This window comes from Propithecus coquereli, unplaced genomic scaffold (genome assembly GCF_000956105.1).
Source record: "Propithecus coquereli isolate 6110/MARCELLA unplaced genomic scaffold, Pcoq_1.0 Scaffold54, whole genome shotgun sequence".
Taxonomy (NCBI): domain Eukaryota; kingdom Metazoa; phylum Chordata; class Mammalia; order Primates; family Indriidae; genus Propithecus; species Propithecus coquereli.
This window is the reverse complement of record NW_012151285.1, coordinates 1364985-1390803: the sequence shown is the minus strand read 5'-3', so window position 1 is coordinate 1390803 and position 25819 is coordinate 1364985. Positions and strand designations below refer to the sequence as shown.

At 41.8% G+C, this 25819-nt stretch overlaps 1 protein-coding gene across 3 annotated transcripts; it reads left to right on the top strand.

The window, feature by feature from the left end:
- Nucleotides 1-1838: 1838 nt before the first annotated feature.
- On the top strand, nucleotides 1839-25403 carry IFNAR2 (interferon (alpha, beta and omega) receptor 2). 3 transcript variants are annotated; one of them, XM_012657401.1, is made up of 8 exons: nucleotides 1839-1926; nucleotides 5456-5497; nucleotides 7007-7130; nucleotides 8451-8620; nucleotides 10630-10775; nucleotides 13618-13786; nucleotides 19725-19855; nucleotides 23281-25403. In XM_012657401.1, the coding sequence occupies exons 1-8, from the start codon at nucleotides 1872-1874 to the stop codon at nucleotides 24001-24003; spliced, it is 1560 nt and encodes a 519-aa protein (XP_012512855.1). In that variant the 5' UTR covers nucleotides 1839-1871; the 3' UTR covers nucleotides 24004-25403. The 3 variants fall into 3 exon arrangements, with proteins under 3 accessions (XP_012512855.1, XP_012512854.1, XP_012512856.1); XM_012657400.1 differs by having other exon boundaries at nucleotides 8448-8620; XM_012657402.1 differs by lacking the exons at nucleotides 19725-19855; nucleotides 23281-25403 and adding an exon at nucleotides 15511-15564 and having other exon boundaries at nucleotides 8448-8620.
- Nucleotides 25404-25819: the final 416 nt, after the last annotated feature.

Genomic DNA, 25819 nt, shown 5'->3' with positions numbered 1-25819 from the left:
TAGTACTTAAACTCCTGCAATCTAATAAAAGCTGCAACTCAATAGAAAAATGGACAAAGGTACAGGACAGGCAGTTAACAGGAAAGGAAATACAAATAGTGCTTAAATCTATGAAAAGGCGCTAGATCTCACTCAGAATAAGAGAGATCCAAATTAATGTTAGTGTGAAGACAATTTTTCATTTATGTATTTGAGAAAAATCTAAGAGCTTGATGATACGTCTGTAATTTTGGTTTCTGGGGAGAACCACACATTGCAGGTATTTATGTAAATTGGTACAGCCCCAAGGGCAGGCAGCGTAGCTGTTTCTATCCAAGTTACAGATGCATAGCCCCAATGCCAGGTCTCTGCTGTGTGCCCCTGCAGACCCCACTCTCCCTTCCCCTCCACACCCGTTACCCTGGGATCTTGTCTTGTACAGGTACAGCCCCAGACCCCTGCCCTGTGGCTTCTGGTTGGGTCCAGCCAGTCAGGAGCCCCACATGAGAGAAAGGAAGGAGGTAGTCAGGGATATCTGTTCTTTAGCCCCCTCCCAGCATGGTGCCTTTGGGCTGACTATGTCCTGTGGACTCATGTCACGGCTCCTCACCCAGGATTCTCTTGTACAAATTCTAGTATTGGTGCCTTCTCTTTTCCCCTCAAGCCCAGAGTGGTAGGTAACAGCCCCCACTATTGTGAGCTCAAGGTACTACACCTCCCTTTTGGTTTGCCTACAGCCTGCTCACACATTTGCATTATAAATATACAGTCATGCACCACAAAGCAATGTTTTGGGCAAGGATGGACCACATATGCAGCAAGAGTCACTTAAGATTATAATAGCATATTTTTACTGTACCCTTTCGTTTGGATACACAAATACTTACCATTGTGTTCCAATTGCCTACAATACTCCATACAGTAACAAGTTGTACAGGTGTGTAGCCTAGGAGCAGCAGGCTATAATGTAGCCTAGGTGTGTAGTAGGCTATACCATCCAGGTTTATGTAAGTACACTCTACGAGGTTTGCACAATGATGAAATTGCCTAACCACGCATTTCTCCCAAGTTTTCCTGTTGTTAAGTGACTGTGACGGTAGTCCTTCAACTACAGTCTATAGTAACTTGAATGTGCTGTTTCCTGCTGGAACCCTAACTGATATGCCCTTTGTCTGGCAATCCTGCTTGTGGAAATTTTTCTACACGAGGACTTGCACGTGTGTAAAATGATTCATATTTAAGAGAATTCCTTGCAGAAAAAATTGGAAACAATTCAAATGTCCATCGTAGGGGACTAGTTATATAAATGAGGGTATGTCCACAGAGTAGAACACTATGCAACTGTTTAAAAAACAGAAACAAAGAAATTCTTTTTGTTGGAACGATCTCCCAGGTATATTTTTAAGTGGAAAAATCAAGGCAAAACAGGGACTGGATATGCTACCTCTTGTATAAGAGAGAGGAAAATTAAGACTACATATATATTTTTGCTTATGCAAAAAGACAATCTGAAGGATTTGCAAAAAAAAAAAACCCACAAAAAACAAAAACCAAATAAAAGTCATTTTCTAAAGGGAGCAAGACTTTTCACTATTTATTGTATGTTTAAAATTTTTGAACCAAATGATGGTTACCTGTTCAAAAGTTAAATTTAAAATTTCTCCCTGACTAGGGAGGGATTTGGACCCAGAAGCTGAGACAAGACTGCTTAAATAAATGAGATAAATGGTCCTGGAGGCAAGAATTTTGCTATTTCTGCTGGTCTTTCATTGTCTTAACTTTTCCCCGATTTTGATCTTTGCAATTTAATTAGACACTTCAGAATTTTGATCACTTCGTGTTGATTTCTTTTCAGATGTAAAAGTAAAGAAAGGACTTAAAAAATAACAAAGATGCTTTTGAGCCAGAATGCCTCGGCCATCAGATCACTTAATTTGATTCTCATGGGTAAGTGCTACTTTTTGTCTTTGCTCTTGCGGGAGCAAGCCTGTGACGTCATCATCACCCAGAGCCCTGCTGGGAAACAGCAAACCGATTTCCCTGACTCAAGGACCCAGTATCAGCTGCCCTATGTCAGGAGTTAAATGGAAAGTAGATAGGAAACCTGTGCTAGTGGTTTGGATGCAATATGGATTTCTGCCCTACTGTTAATTTTAGGAAAACAAATAAACAAGAACGACGTAAGGCTCAATAATGATAGGGACTATCTTGTACATAATTTGAAGAATGATTTCTCTTCACGCCCTTTCTGCCTCCCTCACCTTTGGTAATGTCTTTACCTTTAAAGTTTATTAATTAGCAACATGCTTATCCATATTCTGAGAATTTTTCTGGATGGGTAAATGCTTCTCCGGACACTCTTTCAACCCGCCCAACTACTTAAAAAACAAAAACAAGGAAATTCTTTTTGGTATGAAGATCTCCCAAATATGTATTTTTTTTCTTTTTTTTTTGTAAATTTCAAAATATTAATTAAGGAGAACAAATGTTTTTATTACATGGATAACTTATATAATGCTTAAGTCAGGGCTTTTGGTGTACCTGTCACCAGAATAGTGTTCATTGTACCCAAAAGGTAAGTTTTTATCCCACACCCACCCATCTGCCCTCCCCTCTTCTTGATTTCTCATGTCCTTTGTATCGCTTTGTGCTGTGTATACCCATCTATTAGCTCCCACTTATAGTGAACATATGGTGAACATATGGTGTTTAGTTTTCCATTCCTGAGATACTTCACCTAGGATAATCGTCTCCAATTCCATCCACGTTGCTGCAAATGACATTATTTCATTCCTTTTTATGACCGAGTAGTACTCCATAGTGTGCGTGCACACGCACGTATGTATATATGTTAATATGTATATATATATCTCATATTTTCTTTATCCACTCATGAATTGAAGAACACTTAGGTTGATTCCACATCTTTGCAATTGTAAATTGTGCTGTGATAAACATTTGAGTGCAGATGTCTTTTTGATTAAATGACTTATTTTCCTTTCAGTAGATACCCAGCAGTGGGATTGCTGGATCAAATGGCAGATCTGCATTTATTTCTTTGAGGAATCTAAATACTGTTTTCCCTTGAGGTTGTACTAATTTACAGTCCAATCAACAGTGTATAAACATTCCTTTCTCTGTGCATCCACACCAGCGTCTATTGTTTTTTGACTTTTTAATAATGGCCATTCTGATAGAGATAGAGTGGAATCTTATTGTAGTTTTAATATGCATTTCCCTGATGATTAGTGATGTTGAGCATTTTTTCATATGTTTGCTGGCCATTTAACTATCTTCTTTTGAAAAACTTATGCTCATGTCTTTTGCCCACTTTCTGATGGAGTTGTTTGGTTTTTTTCTTGCTGATTTGTTTGAGTTCTTTGTAGATTCTGGATATCAGTCATTTGTTGGATGCATAGTTTGTGAATATTTTCTTCCATTCTGTAGGTTGTCTATTCACTCTGTTGATTATTTCCTTTGCTATGCAGAGGCTTTTTAATTTAATTAAATCCCATTTGTTTATTTTTGTCATTGCTGTATTTGCCTTTGGGATTTTAGTCATAAATTCTTTGCCTAGGCCCACGTCAAGAAGAGTTTTTCCTACATTTTCTTCTACACTTTTTATGGTTTAATGCCTTACATTTAAGTCTTTAATCCATCTTGAATTAATTTTTGTATACGGTGGGAGATAGGGGTCCTGTTTCATTCTTCTGCACGTGGCAATCCACTTTGCCCAGCACCATTTATTGAATAGGGCTTCCTTTCTCCAGTATATATTGTCTGCTTTGTTGAAGATCAGTTGGTTGTAGGTAGATGGTTTTATTTCTGGGTTCTCTATTCTGTTCCATTGGTCTGTGTCTATACTTTTATACCAGTACCATGCTGTTTTGGTTACTATACCCTTGTAGTATAATTCGAAGCCATGTAATGTGATACTTCCAGATTTGTTCTTTTTACTTAAGATTTGGTTATTTGGGGTCTTTTTTGGTTCCTAATGGAGCTTAGGATTATTTTTTCTAGATTTGTGAAATATGACACTGGTATTTTGATGGGGATTGTATTGAATCTGTAAATCACTTTGGGCAGTATGGACATTTTTTTTTCAATTTTTTTATTTTATTTATTTATTTATTTATTTATTTTTGAGACAGAGTCTCACTCTCTTGCCCAGGCTAGAGTGCCATGGCATCAGCCTAGCTCACAGCAACCTCAAACTCTTGGGCTCAGGTGATCCTCCTGCCTCAGCCTCCCAGGTAGCTGGGACTACAGGCATGCACCACTATGCCCGGCTAGTTTTTTCTATTTTTAGTTGTTTGGCTAATTTCTTTCTATTTTTAGTAGAATCGGGGTCTCGCTCTTGCTCAGGCTGGTCACGAACTCCTGAGCTGAAGCAATCCTCCCGCCTCGGCCTCCCAGAGTGCTAGGATTACAGGCATGAGCCACCACGCCCGGCCAGTATGGACATTTTAATGATGTTGATTCTACTAATCCAGGAGCAGGGGATGTTTTTCCATTTGTTTGTGTCATCTGTGATTTCTTTCATCAGTGTTTTGTAGTTCTCCTCATAGAGGTCTTTAACCTCTTTTGTTAAGAGTTTTTCTAGGTATTTTATTTTCTTTGTAGCTATTGTGAATGGCATTGAGTCCTTGATTTGATTCTCCACTTGACTGTTGTTAGTATATAGTAATGCTACTGATTTGTGTACATTGATTTTGTAGCATGAGACTTTGCTAAATTTATTTATCAATTCCAAGTATCTTTTGGTAGAGTCTTTAGGGTTTTCTAGATATACGATCATATCATCAGCAAACAGAGATAATTTGACCTCCTCTTTCCTAATTTGGATTCCTTTTATTTCTTTCTCTTGCCTGATTGCTCTGGCTAGAACTTTTAATACTACGTTGAATAGAAGTGGTGACAGTGGGCACCCTTGTCTTTTTCCAGCTCTTAGGGAGAATGTTTTCAACTTCTCCCCATTCAGTATGATGTTGGCTGTGGGTTTGTCATATATAATTTATGGTATATAGCTTTTATAATTTTAAAGTATTTTCCTTCTACGCCTCATTGGTTGAGGGTTTTTATCCTAAAAGCGTGCTGGGTTTTATCGAATGCTTTTTCTACACCTATTGAAATGATCATGTTCCCAGATATATTTTAAGTGGAAATAACAGGGTAGAACAGGGTCTGTACATGCTTATTGTTGGTGCCAGCTCCAAAATGGACCTTATTTTGGATCTACTTAGGACATAATCCTTAGACCATGTGCTGCTGGTACTCCTGTTAAGTAAGAACCATTTATCTGAGTTTTTTTTTTTTACACAAGAAAGTCTCAATCCAATATTAATGTGTGTGTGTGTGTGTGTGTGTGTGTGTGTGTGTGTGTGTGTAAGAGAATCCCAGACTTAGAGTAACAATTGTTTAACTTGAGCCCAGAGAAAACTTTGTTGCTACTCTAACATGTTTTTCTTCCTCCTAGTGTTCATCAGCCTAGTATTTGGTGTTTTACGTGATTTGCCTGGTAAGAGATTTTCTTGGCTTGACTAAATTTTGTGTAAGGGTCAAAGTGTTGGGGCAACCATTCATAAGTGTAAAATATGAGAAATTTGATGTCTGACCTCAGATCTGTTGCCTATTTTATTGAGATCTTTTCTCTGTAACAGGAGCTAAAATGAGCCTACTCAGGTTTTCATATTGTCTCACAAAACTACTATAAGAAATTAGCACTAGAGGTCATTTTAAACACCATTGAAAGAACATTCAAACTCTTAATAATGAGGAGACACAGATTACGCCAAACAAAAAAAGATCCAGAAATAATTTCTCTTTAATTTACATTCTTCTACCTATTGATTCTGGATAAAGGGAAATCATTTTTTTAACTAAACTTCTTGCCTGCATATATAAATCTGTCCACAAAATTTCACTAAGCATTAAATATGTGTCTGGCCTTGGGGGCTAAAGAGTTGGCAATCAAAAAGCAAAGGCCTTTCTGTCCCAACTAACATCTGGATTAAACAATACCCAGAACTCTGGAACAAAATGGGTCCCAATGATCAATACAAGTTCTACTTAGTGAATATGGATTATAGCAAACTGAAGAAAGAAGGTCCAGACTTCTAAACAAAAAGTTTCACTATAAAACTGCTTATAAGGAAGGTCTTCCAGAAACCATCTGCACAATTTTCTGCTTAACCAGGAAATATTTCTTCTCTAAATGCATGAAATCATATTGATGTGTTGGGGATTACACTGACTAAGAAATATCTGAAAATTGGGGGGGAAAAAAAAAGAAGCAAAGGCCTGTTACCTAACCGCAGGAAACTTAGATGACCTTTAAAAATGTAACCATATAAGGCAGGATTTGACAAGTGTAGCTTTGAGTCTCGTTTGCCACTGCCACTTCCCAGCTGCATAACATTGTGTAACCCAACTCGATTTCACGGTCTGTAAAATGGGTCTATTAATAGTGCCTACTTCAGCATTGTTGTGGGGCTTAAATGCCTGGAAAGGGCCTGTCTGGGCACACATTAAACCCTCCTCCACTCTGTGATGCGGTAACAAATGCAGTAGGGAATCCAGAGGAAGAAAATCTTGCAGTGGTCGAGCTGCTTAAGAAGGACTTCGTGAAGCAGCTGGGAGCCGGGTTGAAAGAACTGGGTGTGGAGGGAAAGGGGAAGTGCACCATGTGGGTCAGGGTGGCCTGGGTTATTTTGGTTCAGTGAACCACAGAGGGAGAGTCAATGATAATCGAAGAAGCCCTTCTGTCCAAATTCTGTTTACACAGTGCTGAGTTCCTGTTTCCCAAGCTTGCCTGCCCTGACAATGTGTTGCTTATTAATTAACTGTATTATTAATAGTTCATTTCCCATGTCCAGCAGACTTCCTGTTTCTGAGACTCAAGGGCTCTCCAGAGGGCTTCTCTGCTGGAGATGTGAGCCCTAGATCCCAACAGATGATTGAACAGTGGCCAGAATACAACCTTGGGCTTTATGTTTTAATGTGTTTTCTTCCCTTCTCTTCTCTTTAGATTCTTCAAATGAACCTTGCGTTTTAAAAATAACATTACAAAATTTCCGATCAATCTTATCATGGGAATTTAAAAACCATTCTGTTGTACCAACTCACTATACATCACTGTACACAGTCATGAGGTTGGTTTGACATTTCATTTTTCTGTTGGTAAACATATTATCATTCTATTATGTGGGGAGTGGGGGAAGAGGTGATCTCTCTCTCTCTCTGTCTCTGTCTCTGTTCTTTATTTAGAGTCTTAAAAGGCCAAAGACAAAACAACCATCCATTTTTAATTAAATTGAATGTTTTAATAATCCAGAGTTCTTTTTGACAAAGCTTGTCTTTATAATCAAAGCCAATTCCTACAGGTCAAAACCTCACAAACAAAATAATTATTGTGTATGATTTTTGCAATGATTTTCCTAATTCAGTCAATCCCAATGTTTAAAAATCCTATGTTTTCTGAGAACCGGAGTATAAAGGTCTATTGACCATATTGATTGTTTATGTTTACTTTTCTTTGCTCGGTAGGACACCAGAAAGCTGTCTGTCCCAGTCTAGGACAGGCCTGGGTCCAAAGTCTGGTTTGGTCACTCATCAGCCTGCCATCTGGCCCAGAGCTCAGCCTGTTGAGCTAATGCCTCCACTGAGGGATTGTTGCAAGTACTGGGCATAATCCAGTGGTGGATCCTTCTTTAGCTCTCTTCTTCCACGTCTGACAGTCACTCTCCTGAGTCATTGCTTTGATCCAGTAGCCCCTCGGAGTGTCCTTTTATTGGTTATTTATTTAGCGTATAGCTGTTGCTGCTGCTGCTGCTGCCTGAGCCAGGGGAGGGTCTTTTGTGGGTTTCTCTTCAGTGCCTACTATAAAGTCTTAAAGTTTCACTCTGCTTTGAGTGATCACATGTATCACCCACCCAGCTTTCTGAAGCTCAGTAGATCTGATGTCTACCCAGGACTGACTTAGGACTGGATCGTGTAATCTCAGCCAGAGAGAGAGTGGGTCTCAGGGAAGGCATTCATGATCGTTCTATAGGGGGAGGGAGCTCTGAGGCCTCTACCATGAAAGCCCAAGTTTCATTCATTCATTCATCCAGAAAATATTTACTGAACTCCTCCTGCATGCCAGGGCATCCAACTGTGAACTGAAATCCCTGCCCTTCTGGAGTGGACATCCTGAAAGTAGGTAGAGACATCAGTAACAAATGAAGGCATATTGTGGCAGGTGCAGGTAAACGCTGTGAAGAAAAATGAAGGGTAAGAGGGATTGAGAGTGCAGGGGCGGGGAGGGTATAAGATGTCCCATTTTAAATAAGGTGGTTAAGGAAGATGATTTGATATAGTGATATTTTAGCAGAACCCTAAAGGAAATGAGGAAGTGAGGCACCCAGAAAACTGATTCCCATTACATAGATGCTGACATTTTCCTTTTTCGACGTCTTTTCTTTCCAAAGTAGAAAAGAAGCTTTGAAGACTGTTGAGGGCTGTGTAAATACCACGAGATCATTTTGTGACCTAACACGTGTGTGGAAAAACATACATGAGATCTACATTATAACAGTAGAAGGATTCAGAGGGAACACGTTGCTGGTCCATTGTACGAAGACTTTCTTGCCGGCCATGGATAGTGAGTTGATCTCTGTTTCTCAGCTTCATCCTTATTGTCAAGATCATCATTTGCTCTGCCATGAGATAGGAAGGTGTGCAAAGGTGTCTGAGACTCAGGGCTAGCTAGGCTCACCTCCTGGCCCTGCCACTTCCTAGTCCTGGAACCATGGACTAGTTACTTTGCTTCTCTAAGCCTCAGTTTTTTATCTGAAAAGTGGAACAATAATCTATACTTTGCAGATTCGCTCAATGCCTATATAAGGCAGGCATTCAGACAGTCATAGCTGCTATTTTTCTGTTTTGCACCCCAAAAGGAAGTGGGGAGCTGGGTTTAGGTGTCTTTAGCTAAGCTGTCCCATCTCTTTGGGTAGGTGTTTTTCTTAATACAGCAATTCCACCCCCAGATGGTAGCACAGTAGCTCTTGTACATGTGAACACCCACATGTACAGGCACCTAGGGCCCAAAGCTCGGAAGAGAAGATCAGACCCCAAGAGTGGGTCTGCCCCTTCTTTCTTTCCCTGTGACCGGAGTCAGCTCCCAAGGCCGTTGTATTAACAGCTCTAGCCCCATTACTTTTTCAGTTTCCCAGTTCACAACCAGTTTCCAGGAGATCCATTCAGGTTGAGCTCCCTGTATGGCTGTGTAGGTGTTTGCACGCACACACACACATACACACACACACACACACACTTAGCAAAGTGGTGATGATGACTGAATCCTACTGTGGCAAACAATTTGGATATAAGTGTTGCCAGAATCCTGTGCATGTTTGTGTATGTGTATGAACAGACATATCTGTGTGTATACATAGAAAAGAAAGAAAAGCACAATATATAGGTCATGGTAATTGGGTCATTAAACAATCTATATTAATGTAATGACGAGATATTTTTCATGACTCAAATGATAAATATGAAAAATGCATAAATACCCAGATTTAAAGGGAATACAGAGAACATGCTTTGGGTCATTCCTTGTGAAGCTATTTGACAGTTTGTATTAAAAACCTGAACATAGGCCTACTCTAATCCAGAATTCCTTTGTAGTAATTTGTCCTAAAGAAATTATTAAGGACAAATGGAAAGATTTAGCTACAAGAACACTCAATGATACATTGAGTCTTTTCAGAAAAATTAGAGACAATTAACTGTTCAAAACAGTGAATCAGTTAAACCTTGATACAGCCACTTAGTGGAATAGAATTAGCCTTGAAAAATTATGATGTAAATCAGAAGTTGGCAGACTTTCTATAAAGGGCCAGAGAAGAAACACTTTTAGACTTTGTGGGCCACCTGTGATCTCTGCCATATATTCCTCTTCATTTTTTTTAAACCCTTAAAAACATAAAAACCATTCTGAACTTGCAGGCAATGCAAAAGTCCACAGACCATGGGCCATAGTTTACCAGCCCTTGATGTAGCTAGATCTGTATTGATATGTATATGAAATATAGTTAAGTGAAAATATATACCATGCAAAACACTGTGGGTTAGACTGACTTAATTTTAGTATATATATATATGTGTGCGTGTGTGTGTGTATGTGTATATATATATGTATATGTGTGTGTATACATATATTAACACAAGTTTAGTTTATGTATGTGTATATGTATATATTTATACACATACAGCATAGATAAAATATAATTAACCACATTCAGAGACAATTGTCTGTATTTTCTGATATTTCTACAATGATTATGTATTATTATTGTAATATGAAAATAAGTCACTTTTAGTTTTGTATTAAGCATACAGCCTGAAAATTGGGAAAGTTACTGGCTTCTGTTCCAAAATCTATTCTTGTTTTCCTGTAGTACCGTGAACCAAATCACTTCACTTATATTATTCTCAGTTTTTCACCAACAAAATGAAAATAACACATGCTACAACTAGGAGCATAGGCAGATTAAAAAGAAAATAGCTTTTCTTTAAAAGAAATAAGGTTGTATCATAACAGGAGGCATTGTTATGCAATCATTGACTGACCCTGGGGTTTGTGTCTGACTTTGTTTTTCTAAACAGTATCTTCTGAACCACCAGAGTTTGAGATTGTTGGTTTTACAGACCGCATCAATGTGACGGTAAAATTTCCATCCAACATTGAGGAAGGATTGCAGTTTGATTTACCACTCGTCATCGAAGAGGAGTCAGAGGGGATTGTTAAGAAGGTAAGTTGTCGCTAGTGTTAGGATCAAAACAGTTCCTAGTTGACAACAAACACAGTTGACTCTCTTTTGAAAAAGGAAATTCGTAATCGAACAATTAAAACTACAAGGTCTGATTTTAGGACAGAAGTCTCTGTGGTTCATTCGGTCTTCTTTAAGAGAATAATCCACGTATACATCATCAAGGGACACACACAAGAGAGAGATGTGTAGCATAGATTCAGCAAGCCAGGGTGAGATTTCTTTGAAAAGCGTGGTTTAGCTGAGCCATACAGGAAAAGCATCTGTCTCTGCCTCTCCTGCCATCATACACAGTCAGGGAAGTGGCACTTTCCAAAAGTTCTAGCCTCTGCTGATTTCCGCAAAGGACCTAACTGACTATCAGTAACCTCAGGGTAACGCTGGTGTCAGACAGACCTGGATCTTCAGTTTTTGTTGTCTCCATCCCTCAGAATGCTGGCACAAAGTGAAAATGGGCAGTCTGCACTCAGCAGCAGACCGACCCTTCTGGAACCGCAGCTTATGTTTGCAGCACCCTTTGCCAATTATAAAACTCTTGCAAGTCAGACCAGCCTGCAAGATAGATATCAGGACAGAGGCATTTCAGGCAGAGGGCACAGGATGTTCAAAGGCCTTGAGGCTGGAGTGGGCCCATGAATTTGAGAAAAAGCAGGGAGAGGTGGCTGGAATGGAGTGACTCAGGGGGAAAACAGGAAGAAGTGAGGTTGGAGAGGTGATGGGGCCGGACCTTGTAGGGCTTTGTGGGTCTGAGTCTTCTGAGTGGGACAGAAGTCACTGGGGGACCCAAGGCTTAACAGGGCATCCTGGCTGGTAAGTTAAGAATGGATCATAGGAGCAAAGGCGGAAGTTGGGAGACCAGTTAAGACACTATTAGGATGGTAGTCACTTAATAGGCAAATTATATGACTATTATCATTTTTCCTTTAATATTCACATGGATTATAATCAACACTCTAGGGAAAGGAAGCAAAATTAATGGGGGGAAATAGGTTTATGTGAGTCAGAGACTTTATCAAGTGTCATTAGATATCATATATCAATCATGTCTCGTTGGTATTCAACCCATAAGCTACTAACTCTATGTTTTAGATTATGATTTCTAAAATAGATATCCTGTGCTTATTAGGATATTGACAACTCTGTAAGAGGAAAATTGTAGTTAATAGGCATCTTCTTCATTAAAGAAAATTAGTCTTAGTTAAATTAAGGAAAAAAATAGGCTATTTGTATCATCCAGGCAACAGATGGTGGTGGCTTGGGCCACTTGGAGGTTGAGGGGGTGGTGAGAAGCCATCAAATTCTGCACATATTTTGCACTTGGAGCCAGTAGTATTTTCAGACAGACTGGATGTGTGGTGTGTTAGAGAAAGAGAGAAGTTGGAGTTGCCATTAACTAAAATGGGGAAGATTTTGGAGGAAGCAGGCTGGAGTTGGATAGCAACTCAGTTTTGGACACATTAAATGTGAGATGCCTATAAGGCATCAAGGAGGAGATGCTGGGCAGGGGTTGGATGTACCAAGTCTGGAATTCAGGGGAGAACCACCACCTGGAGAGATGTCCTGGGGAGTCATTGGCTTCTTGGTCTATGTCAAATGCCCTGAGACCCGATGAGATCCCCTGGGAGTGGACATGCAGAGAGAAGAGATGTCCAGGATGGAGCCCTGGAATATTCCAAAATTTGGAGATCTTGCAAATGAGGAAGAAACAGCAAAAATCGACTAAGAAGGAGCAACTAGCGTGGTAGGAGGAAAAACAGGTGAGAGTGATGTCCTGGTAGCTGAGAGAAGAAAGTTCCAGAAGGAGAAAGTGATCTACTGAGTCCAGTGCTGCAAATGGGACAAGTTAGAAGAGGCCTGATTATTGGATTTGGCAACATGGTAGTCACTGTGCCCTTGATGAAAGTATTTTTGGTGGAGTCATGGGGCAAAGACCTGGTTGGAATAGATTCAAGGAAGAGAGGAGAAAAGTTGGAGACAGAGGGGTGAGCTCGCTAAGGAGTTTTTCTCTGGAAGCAAGGAGGGATATGCGGTGGCCGCTGGAGGGGAAGCTTTTAGTTTGTTGGATTGTGTGTTTGTTTGCCTAGTAAGTGCTTCTCCTTCCGGACAGAAACTTGCAGAAAAGTGTTATTACAGAAGGCTGCCTTTGATGCTAGGAATCCTCATCTAGAAAACTGCTAGTACGAATGTATTTTGAGAACTGTAAAACATGGTACAAAAGTTGTTATTCATATAAGAACCTTCATATCATCTTTTTAATTCCAAAATGGAACACAACTACATGGGAAAGAAGAGGCAAGGTGTTTCAAGAGAGAAAACAGGAAACTAGACATCAGCCTCAGTTCTGTCACAGACAAGCTGTGTGGCCTTGGAGAAGTTACTTAGCCACTCTGAGCTGCAGTTTCCTCACCTGTGGAATGGAGATTATGCCTACTTTCTAGACCGTTTTCAAAGTCAAATGAGTTAATATGCATGAAAGCACTTTCTCAAGTGTAAAGTAGACATACGTTGTCAGTGAGACAAGATAATCTTGACATCACAGAGATTATTCCCCTTGGGGACCTTTTCCTCATTTGTAAGAGGAAATTGCTAGACTAGATTTCACGGTTGCAAATATGTGTGTATGCGTGTGTACATAAATACAAGTACATGTAGTCTTGTGATAAATTGCTCTCCCCGAGTGACTTATAAATCCTTCTTCTCGCCAACCCTGTGATACTCTAACCTGTTTAAGATTTGAAGACAAATCTCTGAAGAGACTTTTAGGGCCTGCTTCTAAATGAAATTCTCATTCAGAGTCTTACTGATTTTTTGCTTATTTTTACAGCATGTTCCCAAAATGAAAGGAAACATGAGTGGAAATTTCACCTATGTCATTGACAGGTTAATTCCAAACACAAACCACTGTGTGTCCGTTTATTTTGAATCTGCAGACCAGGCGACAGTAGTAAAATCTCGCTTAAAATGCACCTTCCTTCAACCTGTCCAGGAGTCAGGTATGTTAGTTTTTAAAAATGCATACTTTCTTACTCTGAGGGAAAACTTATTTAAAGAGAACAATCTGAAATCCGTGGGGTGCTAAAGGTATTTCTTCGAAAGACGGCACATTGCAGACATGTTTTCTGTTGGTCAGTCTCTACTATCAGGTAGGGTCCCTTTGATGTTGTCATACTGTAGGGACAATCGGATATCTCCCTTTATAAGGTCAGAGATCTTCTAGAAATGGAAACTTTTATTTCAGGGGATCGGGATTAAATTCAGTGCTGTGTGCCCTTAGTGTGGCCATTGTTTGAGCCAAATGCTGGAAGGGGCGGAGCTGCTCACAGCAGTTGCCTGCTTTGCAACAGAGGGTGAAAAGATGGAGGCAGCAAGCCTGGGCGTGGCTCACGGATGTGGCCCAGCTCCGTCTGCTGTCACTCATCGATGGAAGGGAAACTTGCCAGAGTGGATGAGATAGTCACGAATGAAGGCTCAAAGCCCTTTTGTTGCAAAGACAGCAGGACAGTAAACAGTGTGGCTCCAGACCTCCCTCCCATATGGAGAAATGTGCAGTGAGAACAGTCAGACTTAGAAACTTCCCTGCTGGTTACTTCCTCAGGAAGTAACTAGGTCTCCACCTGTTTATCAAAAGTGAAAATCTATAAAAATGACCCTCAAAGAAGCCCTTCTAAATTCCCCAACCCCAATGGAAGCTTCTTTAATCTTCTGATTTACCAGAATAAAAACAAGGTAAGATTTATAAGGAAATGACTTTTAAGCGATGTGGTTATTTGTGAATTAAGTGAGCTCCATGAAATGCTGCCTAGCTCGTAAAGGTGCCCGATGTTAGCTCTAACCACGGGGTAGTATGATTTGATTCTCCAGTGTTCCTCAAAGCCAAATGATGCACAGAGCGATTTTAAAGGATAAAATATCTCAGACCTTTAGCTTAAGTTGTTTTTATAATTTCAGTTAAATACAGGAGACAAACCTAAAACTGCATATAGAGTCGGTATGTCCATAGCTCTTTAAAAAATATAATCCCCAAATAAATGTACATATTTATGTCCTAACGCCAATTCTATGACGCTAACTAATCCTAACAATTCAATTTATTTCTGACACCACCTGAAGTTAGCACAGGCCCCACGGGTTCGGGGCTCAGTCACACAAGACTGCCCCCCACTTCAAATGCCCACCACAAGTCCTGGGTCCCGAGGTTACCCGCATTTCTGTCTGACTCGGCTACAAAGTCAGGAGTTCCCATGACCTCCCTGCAGGTTCGGTAATTTGCTAAGATGACTCACAGAACTCAGGAAAGTGCTATACTTATGATGACCGTTTTGTCAGATTTAGCAATCTCGTCCTGTGTTCATGAGAAATCTGCATGCGCCGTAAGACTCAGGTCATATAACTCCCAACTGTCCAATCAAAGTGGTTCCATGGTGACATTTGAACCACAGAGAGGTCCCTATCCGGACACCATAGAACAGGACCCAGACCATAACCAAGCTCTCTTTTTCCTCTGTGACAAGGGGTCTGGTTGTCATCTATGGCATATGTATCATGCTTTGTAAATCTGTATCTTGCTCTTGCTCCATAATCCTATCTTTCTCTCCTCGATAAACCTCATTTTCGTGCTTGCTTTACGTTGGTGCATCTGGTCATTCGTTGGCCATGAGCGCACCAAGACCCGAGAACACAGAACGAGATTGCTAAATCCAACAATTTTATTATCAAGGTTACAAATGAACAGCCCAATGAAGAAATACACAGGACAAGGTCTGGAAGGGTCCCGAGTGCAGGAGCTTCTCTCCCTGTGGAGCTGGGGTGCACCACCGTCCCCACACATCCGTATGTTCACCAGCCTGGAGGCTCCCCAAGCCTTGGTGTTCGGAGTTTTTACTGGGCTTCATTATGTAGGTGTGATTGATTAAATCATGGCCACGGGATTGAACTCACTCTCCAGGCTCGCTCTCCTCCTTGGAGGTTGAAGGTGGAGTCGGAACTTCCAACCCTCTAATCGTGGGGCTGGTTTTTCTAGCGACCAGCCCTCATCCCGAGACTGTCTATCCACACCCCCATGTCACCTCATTGTCAGATATGGTCCCTAAAAGGAACTCTTTTAGGAATAACAAAAGACACTCCGATCACGCAGAGGATTCCACAGGTTTTTGAAAACTCTGTGCCAGGAACCAAACTCATGTATACAATAAAAACTCAAATTCATAACATGTCAGAGTGATGATGAAACTGAAACTCCGTCCCCACCCCCAAGGTGAAGGTGTTGCCGCTGAGAAGGCACAGGCTCTTCGGAGGGGGACGTGCTCTGTGGGGACTCACTTTCTCCCCTGACCCTTTTCCGTTTCACCCTCCGAGAGACGCTCAGGCGACAGCGTGCTGCCGGATCGTTCCATCCTTACTTGCATATTGTCAGCCTCCACTCTTTGATCATTACCCAGGACGAGTAAAGTGTGGGTATCCGCACACATACCGTACACAGCGTCCAGATTCTTGTAGTTGGAAACGCAGGAACCAAATAGGTTCTCTCGCCGTCCACTTGCCATCCGATCTGTTCTCAACTAGCCAATTCAGGAACCAGACGGGTTTGGATGGTGAGAGACCCTCGAAGGGCAGCACAAGCCCGGCCTTAGTGTAGGCTCAGCAGTAAACACTGCGGCTCTGGGCAGACTGGCACGGGAGGATTTTAGCCCAGAGATCTGGAGAAATGCCTTCCCCTGGCCAAGTCCTGAAAATTAATTGGTTGGCGCTTTTAGTAAGGCCCGGAGAGAAAGAAAGCTCTATTCATTCACTGATAGATGTTTATTGGGGGCCTGTTATGAGCCAGATTCTATTCTTGTTACTGGGGATATAGCAGTGAACAAAACAGATACAAATCCCTGACCTTGTGGAGCGTACATTGCAGTAGGAGACAGCATAACAAGATAAACAAGTAAAATATGCAGTATGTTAAGTGCCAGTAAGTACCACGGAGAAAATTAAGCAGGAAGGGAGATGAGGGTGTGTGAAGTGGAGGGGGTGGGTCGCTGTTTTAAGTAGGGCGGTGTCTTGGTTCACATTCCCTAGAAGCAGAGCCCGGGGAGGGGTTCTTGTTCAAGTGTGACGTATTTGGGGCGGGGGAGGATGGTGCGGAATCTGGAGGAGAATGAGGGAGCAGGTAGGGACGGGGAGAGAAATTAACTAAGCGAGTATGTGGTCCCAGCTGAGCCTCACTTGAACCTGATCACAGGGGGTTCTCTGGAGCATGGATTGTCCCCTCGGACAGCCAGTCAGTCAGTTAGCGGAGGTGATCTGTGGCATCCAGGGGAGGCAGTCCCGCTTTGGCCAAGGGAAGTTCCTTAGAGAAGGATCAACTCCGAGATGCATCGGCCAACAGGTGCAGCAGCACTCGGGGTGCACACGGGTAAGGAGGACGTGGGCGGGACACCTGCAGCAGCCTCCACAGATGGCCAGGGAGGGCCTTCCCGAGACGGTAGCATTCGAGTAAAGACCCAGCGGGGATGTGGTAAGCAGAATAATAGCTCCCCAAAGATGTCCACATCCTAATCCCACAGATGTGAACAGGCTGCGTCCATGGCAAAGGAGCTTTGCAGTCGGGATTAAATTGAGGATCCTGAGATGGGGAGATTATCCTGGATCCTCCAGGTGGACTCAGTATAAGCACAGGGGTCCTTCTAAGGGAAAGAAAGGGGCAGGAGACTCAGAGTCAGAAAAGGGGCCGTGACAACAGGAGCAGGGGTCAGAGAGTATGACTTGGAAATGCTATACAACTGTCGCTATCCCATGAGCCCAGGAATGCAGGTGGCCTCTAAAATCTGGGAAAGGCAGGGAAATAGGTTTTCCCCTAGAGCCTCCAGAAGGAATGCAGTCCTGCCAACACCTTGATTTTTATCCCAGCGAAACCCATTTTGGACCTCTGACCTCCAGAACTGTAAGATAATATATTTGCAGTGTTTTACGGCACTAACTCCGTGGTAATTTGTTACAGTAGCAATGAGAAACTAATGCAGGAGGTGAGGGAGAGAGTCACTGCAGACATATGGGGAGAGAGTTCCACGTGGAGGCTCCAGCGAGTGCAAAGGTCCTGAGGCAGGGTTATACCTGGCATGGTATGGCAGGAGTGAACCGCGCAGGGGAAGAATACTAATGGTTTGGGTCAGAGAAGGGTGGAGGACTTTAGACGAGGTAGGTAGGACTTTAGGAACCACTGTAAGAGACAGGGCCCCTCAGAGGGTGGTGAGCAGGTTGCCTCCTTGTGATCAGTCTTAGGATGTAAAAGGAGCATCTAGATGCCATGAGGTGGGAGCCAGGGCGGGGCTGATGGCGCAATAGTCTAGGTGGGAAGTGGTGGTGCTTGGTCCAGAGGGGTGAGAGGGGAGGAGCCCCAGCAGATTGATGTTAATCACCATCATCTTTTGACAAAGTCCTTTTTCTTTTCCATTAAAGGTAATTGTAATCAGATATTACCAACCCCCTATTGCTTAGCTCAGCCCTCTGTTTGTGGGTTCCTTGTGTTTTGTTTAAAAAGTCTCAACAGTGAGTCTGGAGAAAGACAGGTGTGTCCAAGGCCAAATTTTGAAGACACACCTGGTCTCCCCTTCCCAGGATGGCTTGATCTGACTCATCTTCAAAGAAGAAGGTAGATAACAGCAGTAACATCTAATTACAATTTCTCCTTTCTGAGTAGGAACCCTGGCAGAATTCATCTTTTTTCAAACAGGAATGTTTAAAAATAGCATGCATGTATAATTTGTCATCAAGCTAAAAACAAAAATATTAATTCTCATAAAGAACTCTCAGACACATGACAATACCCCAAATTGAGAAGTATTATCCTAGCCTATTAACTACAATTTACATAATTTGGTTTGTAGGATGTCCTATTAAATAGATGACAGACGGTGCTTTGTGGCTAGTCTCTGAAAGTTGAATGGGTAGATGAGTCAGAATCTCAGTATTATGCCATTGTGTCACCAATGAAATCATTTTGGTTTACAGTGTCCTTTTTAGGAATGTAAACTCTGTATGTGTAATACTTTTGTATCATAAAGGTGAGCTCTGGGGCTAGATCTGAGTCTAGAACTGTCACTGACATGACGATCCCCCATGCACTCTCAATGAGGATCAGAGTGGCTTCGTGAACCCTGTGCTATGTAGCAGTGCAAGGGTATTTACTGAGTTCCTTTCCATTCATTCTTTAAAGACTTGAAGTACAGAATCCATTTTTATTTCCTTTTTTCTCCCCTCTGTCTGTTTTGCCTGAGGCCGTAGTTACAGGATTAATATCAATAAAGGTCTTTCTGGAAATTAAAGAGAGGCTTAGTTACAGTCGCTACTGATTTCTTCTCAGTCCAATCAGACTTAAGGAAAAAAGCTATGTTTGATCAGAAAGTTGAAATTGTCCAAAAGGAATTTTGGCAAGAAACCAAGGGGAACTCTTAGTAGAGCAAGACGGGTTCTGCAGAGCCCTGATTTGGGGCCCTGGCACGGCCGAAGTCCGGTGTCAGAATGAGCCAGTTGGTTTTATTCAGGCTGACTCTCCTTTCCCTCTTCCTGCCTGCGCGCGTGCTAACGTGTGGCTATTGAGCATTGGGATGTGGCTGATAAGACTGAGAGACTGAGCTCTTAATTCTATTTAATTCTGATCATTTAAATTCAAGCAGCCACAGCTAGTGGCTACTGTATTAGATAGTATAGTTATAGAATACAAGCTAAGAACAAATGTACTTTTAAAAGCTAAATCTATTTTATTGTTTAAAATATACACACTTGGATGACTCTCCATTCTTTGGTATTCAGCAATACAAAACTTTTTTTCAAAGTTTTGCTTTCTTGATATCACCCTCTAACACCAGACCAATGTGTATGTATTCCCATCTGTGATCGTTTATTGGATTTCTTTTGAAATAAAGTCACTTAATTTTTCATCCGCAGAACCATCAGAATCTGGCAAAATAGGAGGAATAATTACCATGTTTTTGATAGCAGTGATCTTGACAAGCACCATAATAGTACTGAAACGGATTGGCTACATATGCTTAAGAAAAAAATTTCCCAAAGTCTTGGTATGTAGCTTTTTTTTTAATTTCTATCTTTTTTATTTTAATTAACAATTTTTGTTACATGCCTAAATATTTTCATAGAAGAAAATCTCCTTTTCTAAAAACACCAAGGTGCTGAGTTCTTTTCCATCCTTATATACATATATTTTGCAGTTATAAGTATACCCATGCATTTTCTGTTTTCTTTTTCTACTTTTCCACCTATTATTTATAATGATCATATAGAATTTCATTACTGTTAATGTACTATTTTTTGCTTAACCATTTCTCAGCTATAGGACATTTGGACTGATTTCTTTTTCATTTCTTTTCCTTTTCTTTCTTAGGCCATTATGAATAGCGCAATAAACATTTTTATATAGATTATCTTTTTTATTTTGGATTGCTTCAGTGGCACATACACACAAAGTAGATTTATCTTATAAAAAGATATTATAAAGAACTGAATCATAATGCCAGTGGCGATGTATTGGTGCACATATTTCTCCAGAGCTCCACTGACAGTGATTAATCATTTTTACTTCTTTGGTTCATTATCATGTGTATGACGATCTCCCACAGTTTCTCTCATTTGTGTTATTTTTATTATTAGTGAAAACAGCCGTCACTTGTCTTCATTTCTTCTCTGTGCTTCTCCCCAGAGCCTTTACTCACCCCAGTCTGGAGATTGATCTTGTATGTTTCTGAAACCTCCCATGACTTTCCACTCGACTGCTTTTGCCCATCATGTATCATTATTCCTATCCCATTGCTTGCTTTTTATATTAGTTTTGTAATATTTCATCCAGAAGTATCTTATTTTTCTATGTTTGAACCCATTCACATTATTCTCCTACTTTCTTCAATTAGGAAAATGTAATTAAATATCCCTGCGCAGTTGATAAAATTGCACTCTTCTTATCATGGTGTTGTCTTGTGTCTGTCTAGTATTTCTCCATGAAAAACTGTTGCACTATGTTTAAGTAAAAACTCTAGGAATAGGGAAACAGAACACTCTAGGCCTACTGTGTTTGTATATGTGTGTTTAAGCAGTAATAGATGTTAAAAGAGGTAAATTATTAGAATGAATAAGTTTAGCAAACTTGTTGCCTACAAAATCAATAAAAGTGCTTATTACATTTTTATGGCCAGGTGAAGCGGCTCATGCCTGTAATCCCAGCACTTTGGGAGGCCAAGGCAGGGGGAACACTTGAGACCAGGAGTTTGAGACCAGGTTGGGCAACATAGCGAGACCCCTATAAACATTTTTTTTAACTAGCTGGGCATGGTGGCACGCACCTGTAGTCCTAGCTACTGAAGACACTAAGGAGGGAGGATCCCTTGAGCTCAGGAGTTTGAGGTTACAGTGAGCTATGATCATGCCACTGTACTGTGGCCTGGGCAACAGAGCAAGACCCTGTATCAAAAAAAAAAAAAAATGCTTACATGTTTCTATACTATCAGCATTCAATTAGAAAATAAACATAGAGCTGCTTTTCAATATTCAAGAAATAAAGTACACAAATCATAGGTGTAAATCTTGTTGAATTTTCACAAACTGCACACACCCTTGTGACTCATGCCCCAATCAAGAAAGAGAATATGACCAGCACCCGTGGATTCTCTCTCCTGCCACCTTCTAGTCTCTACCTCTCACCAGGGGTAACCTCTATCCAGATTACTAACAGCACAGATTAGTTTTGCCTGGCTTTGAGCTTGATATAATTGGAAACATACAGTTAAAAAAATACCATTACAATAGTAACAAAAAATATGTTTAAAACATTCAAGGACTAAATCTAACAGAAGATGTACAAGCCATTTGTAGAGAAAATTGTCAAATCTTATTGAAAAGCATTAATAAAGATCTTCTCAAATGTGTGCCCAGAAACAGACCCACACATATGGAAACATGACTAGTGACAGCGTGGGTGATGTAGATTACTGAGAAAAGGAAGGGCTGGACAATAAATGTCATCTATACAGGGGTAAATGACATTGGATCCCTACCTCATACCATACACAAAAATCAATTGCAGGTAAATCAAAGACTAATATGAAAGGCAAAACTGTTAAAGTTTTAGAAGGCAATGTAGGAAATTCTGTATGACTTTGGGGTAAGGAAGATTCAGATGCAGAAAGCAAAAGCCATAAAGGAATAAAATTGATAAGTTTTCTTACACTAAAATTAAAAATTTCTTTTCACTAACTGTCATCCTAAGGAGAGTAAAATGATAAACCACAGATTGGAGGGAAATATATGTTATTCAAATAATTGACAAATGATTAGTGGACCAATTATATAAAGAACACCTATGAATCCATAAGAAAAAAGATGAACAACCCAGTAGAAAAATTCACCCCAAGGCTGGGTCTGGATAGAGTACGGGAAGGACAGGTTTGGCAGATTGGACAGCCTGTGCAGGCATAGGAGAGCAGAGAGGAGAACCATGCCAGTGAGGATTTCAGGTCTGTGAAAAAATTCTTGTGACCATCCTTCTCACTGGTCATCCCATTGAAGTCAATTTGACAACAGGACCCTCCAGCAGGGGGGACCTCAGCCTGCCTCCTGTTCTCCTGGCGGTGTTTTCTTCCCAGTGCTAGGATAGAACAGGCTTCAGTCTCCCTGCTCCCCCATGCCTGACCCTTTAGGGGCCATCTGCATTGTTAAGGTCCTCTAAACCAGAGGGTGCATATTATTATTTCTCTGGGCTTTTAACGCCAATAGAATCAGTTCCCTAGAGTCTTCCCTCACCCCCAGTTCCCTGACACCACTGAAGAATGTTTTGGCAATCCAGAATTGAAATCTGTCCAGCCTAAATGGATAGATTCCTCCAACAGGCAAGCAGCACCAAAGGAAGAGGAAGTGGGGAGGGGTGAGTCAGAATACAGTCTCTGGTCAGGCACCATCCTGGTTTGAAATCCAGCTGTCATAAACCGAGAGCAAGTTTCTTAACCTCTCTGCGGCTCATTTTCTCATCTGTAGAGGGGGCATAAGAATAGTAAGCCTACTTCATACAGCAGCTGTGAGGGTCAAGTGAATTATGTATAAAGCGCTAAGAGTAGCACCCAGCAGATCATACGCACTGTGTAACTGTTAGATGTGATTATTGTCGTCGTCATCATCATCTGCATCATTGTGCAGGCAATCTCATTAAGTTTTTTAAATTTATTTTTATTTATTTTTTAATTTTTTAAATTAATTAATTTTTTTTTTTTTAGAACCAGGGTCTTGCTATGTTGCCCAGGCTGGAGTCCAGTGGCTATTCACAGGTGCAGTCGTAGCGCACTGCGGCCTCAAACTCCTGGGTTCAAGCAGTCCTCCCTGAAGTCTCCCACGTGGCTGGGACTACAGGCGTGAGCCACCACGCCTAGCTCATTAAGTTTTATTACGTAAAACGTAAAGAGCAAACACTCACAGCTGATATAGTATTTTTTTTTTTTTTAAGAATTTTCATAACTTTTCAGCCTGGATATTTCCCGAACTGCCACCGTGGGAAGCCATGGATATGGTGGAGGTCATTTACATCAACAGGAAGAAGAAAGTTTGGGATTACAATTATGATGAAAGTGACAGCGATAACGAAGCAGCCCCCAGGGCAAGCGCCGGTGGTTACACTATGCATGGGCTAACAGTCAGGCCTCTGAGCCAGGCCTCCGCCGCCTCCGCTGCCTCCAAGGAGTCCCAGTTCATAGACCCAGACTCCTCCGAGGAGCCTGACCTGCCTGAGGCTGCCGCGGAGGCCCCCACGATGCCAGGGCACAGCCCCTGGCAGCTGGAACACATGAGTGGGCCCTATGAGAGGAGAAAGAGTCCCCTCCAGGACCCCTTCCTTGAGGAGGACAGCAGCTCCACTGAGCAGTCTGGGGACAGAATTATCTTCAATGTGGATTTAAACTCTGTGCTCATGAGGGTCCACGACAACGACAAGGATGACAGTGACAACTCAGAAGAAGACCCTCTGATGTTATCAGTTCTTCCAGAAGAGACAGTTGGCCCAGAGGATGCAGACGAAAGGGAATCAAGCCTTCTGCTGGCCAGTGGGGAAGGGACACAGACAGCCTATCTCAGCCCCTCTTCAGAGCACCTGTGGCCCGAAGATGCTCCATCTGATAAAAGTGACACTTCGGAGTCGGATGTTGACCTTGGGGATGGTTATATAATGAGATGACTCCATAACTATTCAATGAACTTGGACAAGTACGCTACAGAGTTCTCGCTCCTTGCACCCTAACTTGCTGCTTTGTGGTCTGCAAGTGTTCTCTAAGGGAAGGAGTGGGAAACTGTGGAGGATGTCTCCTTCTTCCCGGGGACATCATCTATGCAAATCCCCAGTTTGGGGAACATACTGTCATTCGGTGCATTGTTTACATGTTCAAAGTGATGCACTTTGAAGGGAACCTGCTGTGCCGTTCCCTTCACACTAATGCACTTATGATGTATGTGCAACATGTTTCCCAGGAAGCAGGGTGCCGTGTGGTTTTCAGGGTTGGTTCAGGGCCCTGTGATATTTCTGGGACGTAAATTGGGCCAGGTGGGAGCGGAGGAAGAAAAGGAAAACACTGGATAGGATTCCTAAGAGCAGCAGTCAGCAGGGTTTAGCAAGCAGAGCCCATGAGGCCAGCAGGCTCAAGGAAAGCTGCAGAGCCGGCAGGAAAGGAGGCGAAGGGGCGGGAAGGCAGCTGGAGAGAATGGAAGGGCCAGCGAGGGTTCAGTGAATGGGCCTTGGGCACCTCGCCCATGTCATATTTTGTCTCCTGCACTCTGAGAATTCCACCTCATCCAGCCCTCCTCAGTGTGAGTGTGGAAGACAGACTCCAGGCAGGTGACTACCAGAGAGAGGAAACATTGCACAGGGGACAGGGATAAAATCTCAGTGCCATATTTTAAGATTAAAAAAAGAAAAAGCACAAAAGCAGAAGTGCTTCAAAGTCTTCAGAAGAATTATAGCATACAAGTCCCAGACATATTCGACAGTTTTAAAAGTGCTTCATGTGCTGATTCCAAATGTCCTACATGTGATTACAGTTCCTATGAATCAGGAAGGAAAAAAAAGTGAGGTTCTAGAATGTCATGTAGCAAACAGTACAAGGACTGGGACTCAGAGATCTGACTGCCTTGATTTCACAATGTGGCCCTAGGTAATCTCCAAGATTCTGTGAATCTAGGAGAAAGATTAGAAAACACCCAGGAATAAAGACTCAGATGGAAGAGCTGCAACCCTGAGAGGCTCCCAGGACAAATGAAAGGTAGAAGACCTTCCTGTCTCACTCTCCTCCCCCTCTCAGACCTCTCTGCTAGGCCCATTCAAAAGGGGAAAACCCAAAACTATACGAGTCCTAGTTCAAGGACTTTAAATGGATTATTTGTGTAATTGCTTTAAAGTAACTCAAAAGGGAGAGGGCTGTGAGGAGGGAAGCCATTTATTTAATGATCTAAAGGAATTCCATAGGAAAGAGATCTTGCTGTATACACAGTCCCTTTCTCTGCCCTCTAAATGCATCTATTGTATTCTGAAAGATTTCTAGATTGATATTTTGGTATAATCTCTTTATGACTGTGTGTGTGTGCGCGCGCATTTTTTAAAATTTTGTATAATGGTTGGAGGTTGGTAAAGGGTAATATAAAAATACTTTTTAATACAAAGTTGGTGTGATCTTCAGAGTTGTTTCTCGTTGGCCGGTGCATGTCTGTAGCAGAGGGCTGGAGCTGGCATCTCGAGGGCTGCACCAGCCCCCTCTGAGCGCGCGGTGGCCTGCAGGCTACCCGGTAGCGGCCCCCCGCTGGCCTTGTTGGGAGTGCACCGCCGCCAGACCCCTGGCGGTGGCGTGCATTACCCAATACGTCGGCGGCTCCGGATTTTCCAAGCTCATCATTGATCAAGTTTAAAAAGAGGAAATTAAAGCTTTCTCAGCAGTCCCGTGGAAGAAACTAGTTATTGCGAAATAAACGACCTAGTTTTGTGTTGTTCATCGCCGGGGAAGGGG